At 58.8% G+C, this 15,507-nt stretch overlaps 1 protein-coding gene across 1 annotated transcript in view; it reads right to left on the reverse strand.

Annotated features, from left to right (window-relative positions):
• LOC144511500 (uncharacterized) overlaps window positions 1–15,507 on the reverse strand; it is an 81,623-nt gene that overhangs the window by 42,621 nt on the left and 23,495 nt on the right. The window contains exons 3-6 of the mRNA XM_078241886.1: window positions 13,897–14,121; window positions 13,346–13,843; window positions 12,088–12,183; window positions 10,177–10,594 (exon numbers count right to left, since the gene is read on the reverse strand). Coding sequence (XP_078098012.1) covers window positions 10,177–10,594; window positions 12,088–12,183; window positions 13,346–13,843; window positions 13,897–14,121 — 1,237 coding nt within the window. The remainder of the gene's footprint in view (window positions 1–10,176; window positions 10,595–12,087; window positions 12,184–13,345; window positions 13,844–13,896; window positions 14,122–15,507) is intronic.

Below are 15,507 nucleotides of genomic sequence, written 5' to 3' on the forward strand. Positions count from 1 at the left end.
TTTTCCCTGTAGTGTAGGAGGCTGAGGGGTAATCTTATAGAGGTCTACATAGAACATAGAACAGTACAGCACAGAACAGGCCCTTCGGCCCACGATGTTGTGCCGAGCTTTATCTGAAACCATGATCAAGCTATCCCACTCCCTATCATCCTGGTGTGCTCCATGTGCCTATCCAATAACCGCTTAAATGTTCCTAAAGTGTCTGACTCCACTATCACTGCAGGCAGTCCATTCCACACCCCAACCACTCTCTGAGTAAAGAACCTACCTCTGATATCCTTCCTGTATCTCCCACCACGAACCCTATAGTTATGCCCCCTTGTAATAGCTCCATCCACCCGAGGAAATAGTCTTTGAACGTTCACTCTATCTATCCCCTTCATCATTTTATAAACCTCTATTAAGTCTCCCCTCAGCCTCCTCCGCTCCAGAGAGAACAGCCCTAGCTCCCTCAACCTTTCCTCATAAGACCCACCCTCCAAACCAGGCAGCATCCTGGTAAATCTCCTCTGCACTCTTTCCAGCGCTTCCACATCCTTCTTATAGTGAGGTGACCAGAACTGCACACAATATTCCAAATGTGGTCTCACCAAGGTCCTGTACAGTTGCAGCATAACCCAACGGCTCTTAAACTCCAACCCCCTGTTAATAAAAGCTAACACACTATAGGCCTTCTTCACAGCTCTATCCACTTGAGTGGCAACCTTTAGAGATCTGTGGATATGAACCCCAAGATCTCTCTGTTCCTCCACAGTCTTCAGAACCCTACCTTTGACCCTGTAATCCACATTTAAATTAGTCCTACCAAAATGAATCACCTCACATTTATCAGGGTTAAACTCCATTTGCCATTTTTCAGCCCAGCTTTGCATCCTATCTATGTCTCTTTGCAGCCTACAACAGCCCTCCACCTCATCCACTACTCCACCAATCTTGGTGTCATCAGCAAATTTACTGATCCACCCTTCAGCCCCCTCCTCTAAGTCATTAATAAAAATCACAAAGAGCAGAGGACCAAGCACTGATCCCTGCGGCACTCCGCTAGCAACCTGCCTCCAATCCGAAAATTTTCCATCGACCACCACCCTCTGTCTTCGATCAGACAGCCAGTTACCTATCCAATCGGCCAACTTTCCCTCTATCCCACACCTCCTCACTTTCATAAAAGTCTATAAAATAATGAGGGGCATAGATCAGCTCGAAAGTCAATATCTTTTCCCAAAGGTAGGGGAGTCTAAAACTAGAGGGCATAGGTTTAAGGTGAGAGGGGAGAGATACAAAAGGGTTCAGAAGGGCACTTTTTTCAAACACAGGGTGGTGAGTGTCTGGAACGAGCTGCCAGAGGTAGTAGTAGAGGTGGGTACAATTTTGACTTTTAAAAAGCATTTAGACAGTTACATGGGTAAGATGGGTATAGAGGGATATGGATCAATGCGGGCAATTGGGACTGGCTTAGAGGTTAAAAAAGGGCGGCATGGACAAGTTGGGCCGAAGGGTCTGTTTCCATGTTGTAAACCTCTGTGACACTATGACCACCATCCCACCCAGGCCCTATTCCAGATATTTAAATATCTGGGGTAACCCCAGCACGCCTTTGGACTGTGGGAGGAAACCGGAGCACCCGGAGGAAACCCACGCAGACACGGGGAGAACATGCAAACTCAACACTGACAGTCACCCAAGCCGGGAATCGAACCTGGGTCCCTGGCGCTGTGAGGCAGCAGTGCTAACCACTGTGCCGCCCTGTTAGGCCGGTGCTAATCCAGAGGAGTGGGTTCAAATTCCACCACGGGTGCATTTGGTTAACTAAATACATTAAAAACAAACTTGCCTGGTTCATCAATCATAGAATCCTACAGTGCAGAAGGAGGCCATTTGGCCCATCGATACTGCACCAATCACAATGCCACCCAGACCCGATCCCCATAACCCCATTCACTTACCCTAGCTAGTCCCCCTAACACCGTGTGGGGCAACTTATCATGGCCAATCCACCTAACCTGCACATCTTTGGAGTGTGGGAGAAAACCAGAGCACCCGGAGGAAACCCACACAGACACGGGGAGAACGTGCAAACTCAACACAGACAGTGACCCAAGCCGGGAATCGAACCCGGGTCCCTGGCAGCAGTGCTGACCACTGTGCCACCGTGCCGCCCCGTGTTCTTCAAAAACTAAAACCTGGCATTCCTTCTGGTCTAACTCCAGATCTTCATCAATGTTATTGACTCTTTTTTGACTACCCCTGTGAACTGGCTAGTAAGGTCACGTCTTGTCGAGGGGAAATTAGGGATGGGGGTTTAATGCTGACCTTGCCAGCGGTGCCCACACCCCATGATCTTCTCTAATCCTGGCCTCTTGAGCATTCCTGATTTTAATTGTTCCACAGTTGGTGATCATGCTTCAGTTACCTGGGCTCTAAGATGTGGAACACCTGCCCTACGCCCTCTCCCTCTCTCTTGACTTCACTTACCTCCTTCGGGGGGGGGTTGGCACAGTGGGTTTAGCACAGCTGCCTCACAGCGCCAGGGACCCAGCTTGGATTCCCGGCTTGGGTCACTGTCTGTGTGGAGTCTGCACATTCTCTCCGTGTCTGCGTGGGTTTCCCCAGATGTGGAGTTTGTGAAATTGAGTTTGGGTCTTTATATATGCCCTGTTTGTGAACACAACTCCCACTCACTCACCTGATGAAGGGGCAGCGCTCCGAAAGCATGTGGCTTGTGCTACCAAATAAACCTGTTGGACTTTAACCTGGTGTTGCCAGACTTCTTCCTGTCCCTCCCAAAGTCCAAAGATGTGCAGGTTAGGTGGATTGGCCATGCTAAATTGCCCCTTAGTGTCCAAAGATGTGCAGGTTAGGTGGATTGGCCATGCTAAATTGCCCCTTAGTGTCCAAAGATGTGCAGGTTAGGTGGATTGACCATGCTAAATTGCCCCTTAGTGTCCAAAGATGTGCAGGTTAGGTGGATTGGCCATGCTAAATTGCCCCTTAGTGTCCAAAGATGTGCAGGTTAGGTGGATTGGCCATGCTAAATTGCCCCTTAGTGTCCAAAGATGTGCAGGTTAGGTGGATTGACCATGCTAAATTGCCCCATAGTGTCCAAAGATGTGCAGGTTAGGTGGATTGGCCATGCTAAATTGCCCCTTAGTGTCCAAAGATGTGCTGGTTAGGTGGATTGGCCATGCTAAATTGCCCCTTAGTGTCCAAAGATGTGCAGGTTAGGTGGATTGGCCATGCTAAATTGCCCCTTAGTGTCCAAAGATGTGCAGGTTAGGTGGATTGGCCATGCTAAATTGCCCCTTAGTGTCCAAAGATGTGCTGGTTAGATGCATTGGCCGTGTTAAATTCTCCCTCCGTGTACCCAAACAGGTGCTGGGGTGTGGCGACTAGGGGATTTTCACAGTAACTTCATTGCATTGTGAATGTATGCTGACTTGTGACTAATAAATAAACTTTAACTTTGAAACAGGTTCTTTTTAAAGCGTATCCGTTTCAGTAAACTTTAGGCTGTCTGACCTAATACCACCCTATGCAACTCGGTGTCGCGTTGCTTTATCGTGCTCCAGTGAAGGCACTGTGTAAATATAAGTTGTTGATTTGACACCGTGTCAGTGTGTTTTGTTTGAACTCTGGCTGGTGGTCAGTGCTGAGGTGGAGGGTGCCTCATGTCCTGGTTTTAACTTTCACTCACACATTCCTGTGAGGGGGATGTTGTGGAATTGTTTATGGAGGCTGTGTTTACAATACTCTGCAATCCAGGCTCGTATTGTTAACACCAAGAACGCTGGGAATTTTCACTGTAAACAGAAATGAGCTTATATAAGGCATGGCTAAAGTCTGTACATGACAACCTAAGGGAGTTGCCGACTTCCCCTTTCAACTAGAACCGTTACTTCATGGTTTGAATCATAGAATCCTACAGTGCAGAAAGAGGCCATTCAGCCTATTGAGTCTGCACCGACTACAATCCCACCCAGGCCCTAACCCTGTAACCCCATGCATTTGCCCTAGCTAGTCCCCCTGACACTAAGAGCCAATCTAGCATGGCCAATCCACCTAACCCGCACATCTTTGCAGTGTGAGAGGAAACCAGAGCACCCGGAGGAAACCCACGCAGACACGGGGAGAATGTGCAAACTCCGCATAGACAGTGACCCAAGCCGGGAATTGAACCCGGGTCCCTGGCGCTGTGAGGCAGTGCTAACCACTGTGCCACCGTGTCGCCCTTCACTGAGAGACACTCTAGGGTCCACTCTGATGATATGGGGAAAGCAAGTGAACATGGTGCTGTTGTCTCACCGAGTCAGGAAGCCCCAAATTCCGGCCTGTGCCTTAGCCGATTATAGACCACAGTTGTTGGCTGGGGTGGCCATGATGACATTGGCCATCAGGCTCACCCCGAGTACCTGCTTCCGAATGCCTGGCAAATGATTCGCTCGCTGCTGGGGTGGGGCAGGTGTTTAGAGAGAAACTTGATCAGGCTCGCTGTGATGCCCATCACAGTTGAATAGCAGTTCCTGGCAGTCGAGGCTCATATGAGTGCCGACCTCAGTGTGTGTGGATGGGAGAGGGAGGTCCTGGCCTCGGGTCACTGTCTGTGTGGAGTTTGCATGTTCTCCCCATGTCTGCGTGGGTTTCCTCCGAGTGCTCCGGTTTCCTCCCACAGTCCAAAGGTGTTGTAGGTTATGTGGATTGGCCATGCTAAATTGCCCCTCAGTGTCCAAAGATGTGCAGGTTAGTCATGGTAACCATGGTAAATGTGTGGATTATGGGGATAGGGCAGGGGAGAGGGCCTGGGTAAGATGCTCTGTCGGAGAGCCGGTGCAGACTCGATGGGCCGAATGGCCTCTTTCTGCACTGTAGGGATTCTAAGTAGGATAGGGGATGGTTAGTGGTTGACTTTTGACGAGTGTACTCTATTTGTATGGTAGAATGGAGACCCGTGGGGTATGTGAACTGTGGAGTATATTAATGTAATGTGCACTTTCTATTCCATTCTACAGCTCGGTAGGGTTTTATTGACATATATCCTGGGGCAGTGCAGTGAAAGGTGAAATAGCCTTTTATATTCACAGACTGCCTGCAATCTCTCTGCGTCAGAACGTTCTTGGGTGTAATTTTGGCTCTTTCTATATTTACCTCTTGGGGGCTTTTTTTTTAATGACCGTTTTACCCTCTGCTGCACAAGTGGCCAGGATGTGGTTTCTATGGGAACCTCCCTGACCTTTCCCAAGCCGACATTGTTTAAGGTGTCAGTCTCAATGGTATTTGGTGGGAATTGCTATTTAATTGTGGAAGGGTACCGTTGCAGGCCCCTTTTCCTATACATCTTTAGGGACACTAAGGGGCAATATTTAGCATGGTCAATCCACCTAACCTACACATCTTTGGACATTAAGGGGCAATTTAGCATGGCCAACCCACCTAACCTGCACATCTTTGGACATTAAGGGGCAATTTAGCATGGCCAATCCACCTAACCTGCACATCTTTGGACATTAAGGGGCAATTTAGCATGGCCAAGCCACCTAACTAACACATCTTTGGACATTAAGGGGCAATTTAGCATGGCCAATCCCCCTAACCTGCACATCTTTTGAAGTGTGGGAGGAAACCGGAGCACCTGGAGGAATCCCACGCAGACACGGAGAGAACGTGCAAAGTCCACGCAGACAGTCATCGGAGGCCAGAATTGAACCCGCCTCTCTGGTGCTATGAGGCAGCAGTGCTAACCGCTGTGCCACCATTTCCTTCCACGGTCCAAAAGATGTGCAGGTTTGGTGGATTGGCCATGCTAAATCGCCCCTTAGAATCCAATGATGTGCGGGTTAGATGGATTGGCCATGATAAATTGCCCCTGATGTCAGGGGGATTAGCAGGGTAAATACGTGGGGTTATGGGGATGGGGTCTGAGTGGGATTGTTGTTGGTGCAGACTCGATGGGCTGAATAGCCTCCTTCTGCGCTGTAGGGATGTTATGATCTGCAATAATAACACGAGTGAATTTTAAGTTGGAATCTATGTGGAATAAGTGGAAGCTGGATTCAGTATGCCAAGGAAGGAAATATGGCTGTGGGAGGGTTTTTTTTTTGGGATATCAGACCAAACGTGAGAAGGAATATGGAGCACAAAGAGGGTGAACAAGGTAAATGGAAAGAAGGGCAGAACTTCTTAAGGTAGGCAGCTCCGAAAGAAGAGCACTAAATGCTAATACATTGGGTGGCACGGTGGCACAGTGGGTTAGCACTGCTGCCTCACAGCGCCAGGAACCTGGGTTCGAGTCCCGGCTTGGGTCACTGTCTGTGTGGAGTTTTCCCCGTGTCTGTGTGGGTTTCCTCTGGGTGCTCCGGTTTCCTCCCACAGTCCGAAAGACGTGCTAAATTCTCCCTCAGTGCACCCGAACGGGAGTGTGGCGACTAGGGGATTTTCATAGTAACTTCACTGAAGTGTGAATATAAGCCTTACTTGTGACACTAATAAATAAACGTACAAAAGGGAAAAAAAACTGCAAATGTTGGAAATCTTAAATAACATTCTGGGAATGCTCAGCAGGTCAGGCAGCATCTGTAGAGAAAATGTTTTCTCAAAATTACCTTTCATCACAACCCAGAAAGCATGTCGCAAACAATCGAGATCCCAGATAACCTGTCTCTCGAGTGCTGTTCATAGAATCATAGAAACCCTACAGTGCAGAAAGAGGCCACTTGGCCCATCGAGTCTGCACCGACCACAACCCCACCCAGGCCCTACCCCCATATCCCTACATATTTATCCGCTAATCCCTCTAACCTACGCATCTCAGGACACTAAGGGGCAATTTTAGCATAGCCAATCAACCTAACCTGCACATCTTTGGACTGTGGGAGGAAACCGGAGCACCCGGAGGAAAACCACGCAGACACGAGGAGAATGTGCAAACTCCACACAGACAGCGACCCAAGCTGGGAATCGAATATTAAAAAGTTAGTTTATTTATTGGTCACAAGTAAGGCTTACATTAACACTGCAATGAAGTTACTGTGAAATTCTCCTGGTCACCACACTCCGGCGCCTGTTTGGGTTACACTGAGGGAGAATTTAGCACGGCCAATGCACCCTAACCAACACGTCTTTCGGACAGTGGGAGGAAACCGGAGCACCCGGAGGAAACCCATGCAGACACGGGGAGAATGTGCAGACTCCACACAGACAGTGACCCGAGCTGGGAATCGAACCTGGGTCCCTGGCGCTGTGAGGCAGCAGTGCTAACCACTGTGCTACCGTGCCACCCAGGAAAGTGGCATTGGGGCTGAGGCCAGAGCAGCCCTGATTTTACTGAATGCTGGAGCAGTGCTTGAGGGGCTGAGTGGTCCACTCCTGCTTCGGGTTCTTATGGGCTGCAGGGGAGTATATTCCTTGTATGTCTGCATTGCTGTGATCCTTGTTGCGGACCTCACCATGAGCAGCCTTCTCGAAACAGCACGGGATCTTAACGAGAGAGATTTTCGCTCGCGCTCTCTCTCGCTCGCGTTCTCTCTCGCTCGCGCTCTCTCTCTCGCTCGCGCTCTCTCTCTCGCTCGCGCTCTCTCTCGCTCGCGCTCGCTCTCGCTCGCGCTCTCTCTCTCGCTCGCGCTCTCTCTCTCGCTCGCGCTCTCTCTCTCGCTCGCGCCCTCTCTCTCGCTCGCGCCCTCTCTCTCGCTCGCGCCCTCTCTCTCGCTCGCGCCCTCTCTCTCGCTCGCGCTCTCTCTCTCGCTCTCTCTCTCGCTCGCGCTCTCTCTCTCGCTCGCGCCCTCTCTCTCGCTCGCGCCCTCTCTCTCTCGCTCGCGCCCTCTCTCTCTCGCTCGCGCCCTCTCTCTCTCGCTCGCGCCCTCTCTCTCGCTCGCGCCCTCTCTCTCTCGCTCGCGCCCTCTCTCTCTCGCTCGCGCCCTCTCTCTCTCGCTCGCGCCCTCTCTCTCTCGCTCGCGCCCTCTCTCTCTCGCTCGCGCCCTCTCTCTCTCGCTCGCGCCCTCTCTCTCTCGCTCGCGCCCTCTCTCTCTCGCTCGCGCCCTCTCTCTCTCGCTCGCGCCCTCTCTCTCTCGCTCGCGCCCTCTCTCTCTCGCTCGCGCCCTCTCTCTCGCGCTCGCGCCCTCTCTCTCGCGCTCGCGCCCTCTCTCTCGCGCTCGCGCCCTCTCTCTCGCGCTCGCGCCCTCTCTCTCGCGCTCGCGCCCTCTCTCTCGCGCTCGCGCCCTCTCTCTCGCGCTCGCGCCCTCTCTCTCGCGCTCGCGCCCTCTCTCTCGCGCTCGCGCCCTCTCTCTCGCGCTCGCGCCCTCTCTCTCGCGCTCGCGCCCTCTCTCTCGCGCTCGCGCCCTCTCTCTCGCGCTCGCGCTCCTCTCCGCGCTCGCGCCCTCTCGCTCGCGCTCGCGCCCTCTCGCTCGCGCTCGCGCCCTCTCGCTCGCGCTCGCGCCCTCTCGCTCGCGCTCGCGCCCTCTCGCTCGCGCTCGCGCCCTCTCGCTCGCGCTCGCGCCCTCTCGCTCGCGCTCGCTCGCTCGCGCTCGCGCCCTCTCGCTCGCGCCTCTCGCTCGCGCCCTCTCGCTCGCGCTCGCGCCCTCTCGCTCGCGCCCTCTCGCTCGCGCTCGCGCCCTCTCGCTCGCGCTCGCGCCCTCTCGCTCGCGCTCGCGCCCTCTCGCTCGCGCTCGCGCCCTCTCGCTCGCGCTCGCGCCCTCTCGCTCGCGCCCTCTCGCTCGCGCCCTCTCGCTCGCGCCCTCTCGCTCGCGCCCTCTCGCTCGCGCTCGCGCCCTCTCGCTCGCGCTCGCGCCCTCTCGCTCGCGCTCGCGCCCTCTCGCTCGCGCTCGCGCCCTCTCGCTCGCGCCCTCTCGCTCGCGCTCGCGCCCTCTCGCTCGCGCTCGCGCCCTCTCGCTCGCGCCCGCGCCCTCTCGCTCGCGCCCGCGCCCCCTCGCTCGCGCCCGCGCCCCCTCGCTCGCGCCCGCGCCCCCTCGCTCGCGCCCGCGCCCCCTCGCTCGCGCCCGCGCCCCCTCGCTCGCGCTCGCGCCCCCTCGCTCGCGCTCGCGCCCCCTCGCTCGCGCTCGCGCCCCCTCGCTCGCGCTCGCGCCCCCTCGCTCGCGCTCGCGCCCCCTCGCTCGCGCTCGCGCCCCCTCGCTCGCGCTCGCGCCCCCTCGCTCGCGCTCGCGCCCCCTCGCTCGCGCTCGCGCCCCCTCGCTCGCGCTCGCGCCCCCTCGCTCGCGCTCGCGCCCCCTCGCTCGCGCTCGCGCCCCCTCGCTCGCGCTCGCGCCCCTCTCGCTCGCGCTCGCGCCCTCTCGCTCGCGCTCGCGCCCTCTCGCTCGCGCTCGCGCCCTCTCGCTCGCGCTCGCGCCCTCTCGCTCGCGCTCGCGCCCTCTCGCTCGCGCTCGCGCCCTCTCGCTCGCGCTCGCGCCCTCTCGCTCGCGCTCGCGCCCTCTCGCTCGCGCTCGCGCCCTCTCGCTCGCGCTCGCGCCCTCTCGCTCGCGCTCGCGCCCTCTCGCTCGCGCTCTCTCTCTCTCGCTCGCGCTCTCTCTCACTCTTCCCCCTCGACATCACCAAATTTAATGGCATTTGCTCGAAAGGCCACAGGAATGGGAAGTGGGAAAGGATTTAAGAAAAGCTTCACTCTGACTAGCTGAGCTGAACGGCCCCTCTGTACTGTGATTACGCAGACGCTGAGTGAAAGGCCACTCAACTGAGATTGAGGGAACTCCAATCTGTGCCTAACGTTTTGCTGGAACAGCGAAGACGGAAGCCTGCTCTGTTACTGAATCTACTCATACTTTACTTTGACCTGGGAGAGTTTATACATTCCCTGCCACCAACCCACCATTGCTTCCTTCTTGGTCTCTCACACGCTCGCTCTCTCTCTCTCACTCGCGTTCTCTCTCTCTCTCACTCGCGTTCTCTCTCTCTCTCCCGCGTTCTCTCTCTCTCACTCGCGTTCTCTCTCTCGCTCGCGTTCTCTCTCTCTCGCTCGCGTTCTCTCTCTCTCGCTCGCGTTCTCTCTCTCTCGCTCGCGTTCTCTCTCTCTCGCTCGCGTTCTCTCTCTCTCGCTCGCGTTCTCTCTCTCTCGCTCGCGTTCTCTCTCTCTCGCTCGCGTTCTCTCTCTCTCGCTCGCGTTCTCTCTCTCTCGCTCGCGTTCTCTCTCTCTCGCTCGCGTTCTCTCTCTCTCGCTCGCGTTCTCTCTCTCTCTCTCGCGTTCTCTCTCTCTCTCTCGCGTTCTCTCTCTCTCGCTCGCGTTCTCTCTCTCTCGCTCGCGTTCTCTCTCTCTCGCTCGCGTTCTCTCTCTCTCGCTCGCGTTCTCTCTCTCTCGCTCGCGTTCTCTCTCTCTCGCTCGCGTTCTCTCTCTCTCGCTCGCGTTCTCTCTCTCTCGCTCGCGTTCTCTCTCTCTCGCTCGCGTTCTCTCTCTCTCGCTCGCGTTCTCTCTCTCTCGCTCGCGTTCTCTCTCTCTCGCTCGCGTTCTCTCTCTCTCGCTCGCGTTCTCTCTCTCGCGCTCTCTCTCGCGCTCGCGCTCTCTCTCTCGCGCTCGCGCTCTCTCTCTCGCGCTCGCGCTCTCTCTCTCGCGCTCGCGCTCTCTCTCTCGCGCTCGCGCTCTCTCTCTCGCGCTCGCGCTCTCTCTCTCGCGCTCGCGCTCTCTCTCTCGCGCTCGCGCTCTCTCTCTCGCGCTCGCGCTCGCGCTCTCTCTCTCGCGCTCTCTCTCTCTCTCTCGCGCTCTCTCTCTCGCGCTCGCGCTCTCTCTCTCGCGCTCGCGCTCTCTCTCTCGCGCTCGCGCTCACGCTCTCTCTCTCGCGCTCACGCTCTCTCTCTCGCGCTCGCGCTCACGCTCTCTCTCTCGCGCTCGCGCTCACGCTCTCTCTCTCGCGCTCGCGCTCACGCTCTCTCTCTCGCGCTCGCGCTCACGCTCTCTCTCTCGCGCTCGCGCTCACGCTCTCTCTCTCGCGCTCGCGCTCACGCTCTCTCTCTCGCGCTCGCGCTCACGCTCTCTCTCTCGCGCTTGCGCTCTCTCTCGCGCTCGCGCTCTCTCTCTCGCGCTCGCGCTCTCTCTCGCGCTCGCGCTCTCTCTCGCGCTCGCGCTCTCTCTCTCGCTCGCGTTCTCTCTCTCTCGCTCGCGTTCTCTCTCTCTCGCTCGCGTTCTCTCTCTCTCGCTCGCGTTCTCTCTCTCTCGCTCGCGTTCTCTCTCTCTCGCTCGCGTTCTCTCTCTCTCGCTCGCGTTCTCTCTCTCTCGCTCGCGTTCTCTCTCTCTCGCTCGCGTTCTCTCTCTCTCGCTCGCGTTCTCTCTCTCTCGCTCGCGTTCTCTCTCTCTCTCTCGCGTTCTCTCTCTCTCTCTCGCGTTCTCTCTCTCTCGCTCGCGTTCTCTCTCTCTCGCTCGCGTTCTCTCTCTCTCGCTCGCGTTCTCTCTCTCTCGCTCGCGTTCTCTCTCTCTCGCTCGCGTTCTCTCTCTCTCGCTCGCGTTCTCTCTCTCTCGCTCGCGTTCTCTCTCTCTCGCTCGCGTTCTCTCTCTCTCGCTCGCGTTCTCTCTCTCTCGCTCGCGTTCTCTCTCTCGCGCTCTCTCTCGCGCTCGCGCTCTCTCTCTCGCGCTCGCGCTCTCTCTCTCGCGCTCGCGCTCTCTCTCTCGCGCTCGCGCTCTCTCTCTCGCGCTCGCGCTCTCTCTCTCGCGCTCGCGCTCTCTCTCTCGCGCTCGCGCTCTCTCTCTCGCGCTCGCGCTCGCGCTCTCTCTCTCGCGCTCGCGCTCGCGCTCTCTCTCTCGCGCTCTCTCTCTCTCTCTCGCGCTCTCTCTCTCGCGCTCGCGCTCTCTCTCTCGCGCTCGCGCTCTCTCTCTCGCGCTCACGCTCTCTCTCTCGCGCTTCACGCTCTCTCTCTCGCGCTCGCGCTCACGCTCTCTCTCTCGCGCTCGCGCTCACGCTCTCTCTCTCGCGCTCGCGCTCACGCTCTCTCTCTCGCGCTCACGCTCTCTCTCTCGCGCTCGCGCTCACGCTCTCTCTCTCGCGCTCGCGCTCACGCTCTCTCTCTCGCGCTCGCGCTCACGCTCTCTCTCTCGCGCTTGCGCTCTCTCTCGCGCTCGCGCTCTCTCTCTCGCGCTCGCGCTCTCTCTCGCGCTCGCGCTCTCTCTCGCGCTCGCGCTCTCTCTCTCGCGCTCGCGCTCTCTCTCTCGCGCTCGCGCTCTCTCTCTCGCGCTCGCGCTCTCTCGCGCTCGCGCTCGCGCTCTCTCTCTCGCGCTCGCGCTCTCTCTCTCGCGCTCGCGCTCTCTCTCTCGCGCTCGCGCTCTCTCTCTCGCGCTCGCGCTCTCTCTCTCGCGCTCGCGCTCTCTCTCTCGCGCTCGCGCTCTCTCTCTCGCGCTCGCGCTCTCTCTCTCGCGCTCGCGCTCTCTCTCTCGCGCTCGCGCTCTCTCTCTCGCGCTCGCGCTCTCTCTCTCGCGCTCGCGCTCTCTCTCTCGCGCTCGCGCTCTCTCTCTCGCGCTCGCGCTCTCTCTCTCGCGCTCGCGCTCTCTCTCTCGCGCTCGCGCTCTCTCTCTCGCGCTCGCGCTCTCTCTCTCGCGCTCGCGCTCTCTCTCTCGCGCTCGCGCTCTCTCTCTCGCGCTCGCGCTCTCTCTCTCGCGCTCGCGCTCTCTCTCTCGCGCTCGCGCTCTCTCTCTCGCGCTCGCGCTCTCTCTCTCGCGCTCGCGCTCTCTCTCTCGCGCTCGCGCTCTCTCTCTCGCGCTCGCGCTCTCTCTCTCGCGCTCGCGCTCTCTCTCTCGCGCTCGCGCTCTCTCTCTCGCGCTCGCGCTCTCTCTCTCGCGCTCGCGCTCTCTCTCTCGCGCTCGCGCTCTCTCTCTCGCGCTCGCGCTCTCTCTCTCGCGCTCGCGCTCTCTCTCTCGCGCTCGCGCTCTCTCTCTCGCGCTCGCGCTCTCTCTCTCGCGCTCGCGCTCTCTCTCTCGCGCTCGCGCTCTCTCTCTCGCGCTCGCGCTCTCTCTCTCGCGCTCGCTCGCGCTCTCTCTCTCGCGCTCGCTCGCGCTCTCTCTCTCGCGCTCGCTCGCGCTCTCTCTCTCGCGCTCGCTCGCGCTCTCTCTCTCGCGCTCGCTCGCGCTCTCTCTCTCTCGCTCGCGCTCTCTCTCTCTCGCTCGCGCTCTCTCTCTCTCGCTCGCGCTCTCTCTCTCTCGCTCGCGCTCTCTCTCTCTCGCTCGCGCTCTCTCTCTCGCGCTCTCTCTCTCTCGCTCGCGCTCTCTCTCTCTCGCGCTCTCTCTCTCTCGCTCGCGCTCTCTCTCTCTCGCTCGCGCTCTCTCTCTCTCGCTCGCGCTCTCTCTCTCTCGCTCGCGCTCTCTCTCTCTCTCGCTCGCGCTCTCTCTCTCTCGCTCGCGCTCTCTCTCTCTCGCTCGCGCGCTCTCTCTCGCTCGCGCCGCTCTCTCTCGCTCGCGCTCTCTCTCTCGCTCGCGCTCTCTCTCTCGCTCGTCGCGTCTCTCTCGCTCGCGCTCTCTCTCTCGCTCGCGCTCTCTCTCTCGCTCGCGCTCTCTCTCTCGCTCGCGTTCTCTCTCTCTCGCTCGCGTTCTCTCTCTCTCGCTCGCGTTCTCTCTCTCTCGCTCGCGTTCTCTCTCTCTCGCTCGCGTTCTCTCTCTCTCGCTCGCGTTCTCTCTCTCTCGCTCGCGTTCTCTCTCTCTCGCTCGCGTTCTCTCTCTCTCGCTCACGTTCTCTCTCTCTCGCTCGCGTTCTCTCTCTCTCGCTCGCGTTCTCTCTCTCTCGCTCGCGTTCTCTCTCTCTCTCTCGCGTTCTCTCTCTCTCTCTCGCGTTCTCTCTCTCTCGCTCGCGTTCTCTCTCTCTCGCTCGCGTTCTCTCTCTCTCGCTCGCGTTCTCTCTCTCTCGCTCGCGTTCTCTCTCTCTCGCTCGCGTTCTCTCTCTCTCGCTCGCGTTCTCTCTCTCTCGCTCGCGTTCTCTCTCTCTCGCTCGCGTTCTCTCTCTCTCGCTCGCGTTCTCTCTCTCTCGCTCGCGTTCTCTCTCTCCGCTCTCTCTCGCGCTCGCGCTCTCTCTCTCGCGCTCGCGCTCTCTCTCTCGCGCTCGCGCTCTCTCTCTCGCGCTCGCGCTCTCTCTCTCGCGCTCGCGCTCTCTCTCTCGCGCTCGCGCTCTCTCTCTCGCGCTCGCGCTCTCTCTCTCGCGCTCGCGCTCGCGCTCTCTCTCTCGCGCTCTCTCTCTCTCTCTCGCGCTCTCTCTCTCGCGCTCGCGCTCTCTCTCTCGCGCTCGCGCTCTCTCTCTCGCGCTCGCGCTCACGCTCTCTCTCTCGCGCTCACGCTCTCTCTCTCGCGCTCGCGCTCACGCTCTCTCTCTCGCGCTCGCGCTCACGCTCTCTCTCTCGCGCTCGCGCTCACGCTCTCTCTCTCGCGCTCACGCTCTCTCTCTCGCGCTCGCGCTCACGCTCTCTCTCTCGCGCTCGCGCTCACGCTCTCTCTCTCGCGCTCGCGCTCACGCTCTCTCTCTCGCGCTTGCGCTCTCTCTCGCGCTCGCGCTCTCTCTCTCGCGCTCGCGCTCGCGCTCTCTCTCGCGCTCGCGCTCTCTCTCGCGCTCGCGCTCTCTCTCTCGCTCGCGTTCTCTCTCTCTCGCTCGCGTTCTCTCTCTCTCGCTCGCGTTCTCTCTCTCTCGCTCGCGTTCTCTCTCTCTCGCTCGCGTTCTCTCTCTCTCGCTCGCGTTCTCTCTCTCTCGCTCGCGTTCTCTCTCTCTCGCTCGCGTTCTCTCTCTCTCGCTCGCGTTCTCTCTCTCTCGCTCGCGTTCTCTCTCTCTCTCTCGCGTTCTCTCTCTCTCTCTCGCGTTCTCTCTCTCTCGCTCGCGTTCTCTCTCTCTCGCTCGCGTTCTCTCTCTCTCGCTCGCGTTCTCTCTCTCTCGCTCGCGTTCTCTCTCTCTCGCTCGCGTTCTCTCTCTCTCGCTCGCGTTCTCTCTCTCTCGCTCGCGTTCTCTCTCTCTCGCTCGCGTTCTCTCTCTCTCGCTCGCGTTCCCTCTCTCTCGCGCTCGGCTCCCCTCTCGCGCTCGCGCTCTCTCTCTCGCGCTCGCGCTCTCTCTCTCGCGCTCGCGCTCTCTCTCTCGCGCTCGCGCTCTCTCTCTCGCGCTCGCGCTCTCTCTCTCGCGCTCGCGCTCTCTCTCTCGCGCTCGCGCTCGCGCTCTCTCTCTCGCGCTCTCGTCTCTCTCTCTCGCGCTCTCTCTCTCGCGCTCGCGCTCTCTCTCTCGCGCTCGCGCTCTCTCTCTCGCGCTCACGCTCTCTCTCTCGCGCTCACGCTCTCTCTCTCGCGCTCGCGCTCACGCTCTCTCTCTCGCGCTCGCGCTCACGCTCTCTCTCTCGCGCTCGCGCTCACGCTCTCTCTCTCGCGCTCACGCTCTCTCTCTCGCGCTCGCGCTCACGCTCTCTCTCTCGCGCTCGCGCTCACGCTCTCTCTCTCGCGCTCGCGCTCACGCTCTCTCTCTCGCGCTTGCGCTCTCTCTCGCGCTCGCGCTCTCTCTCTCGCGCTCGCGCTCTCTCTCGCGCTCGCGCTCTCTCTCGCGCTCGCGCTCTCTCTCTCGCGCTCGCGCTCTCTCT

Source organism: Mustelus asterias, chromosome 24, assembly GCF_964213995.1.
Source record: "Mustelus asterias chromosome 24, sMusAst1.hap1.1, whole genome shotgun sequence".
NCBI lineage: Eukaryota > Metazoa > Chordata > Chondrichthyes > Carcharhiniformes > Triakidae > Mustelus > Mustelus asterias.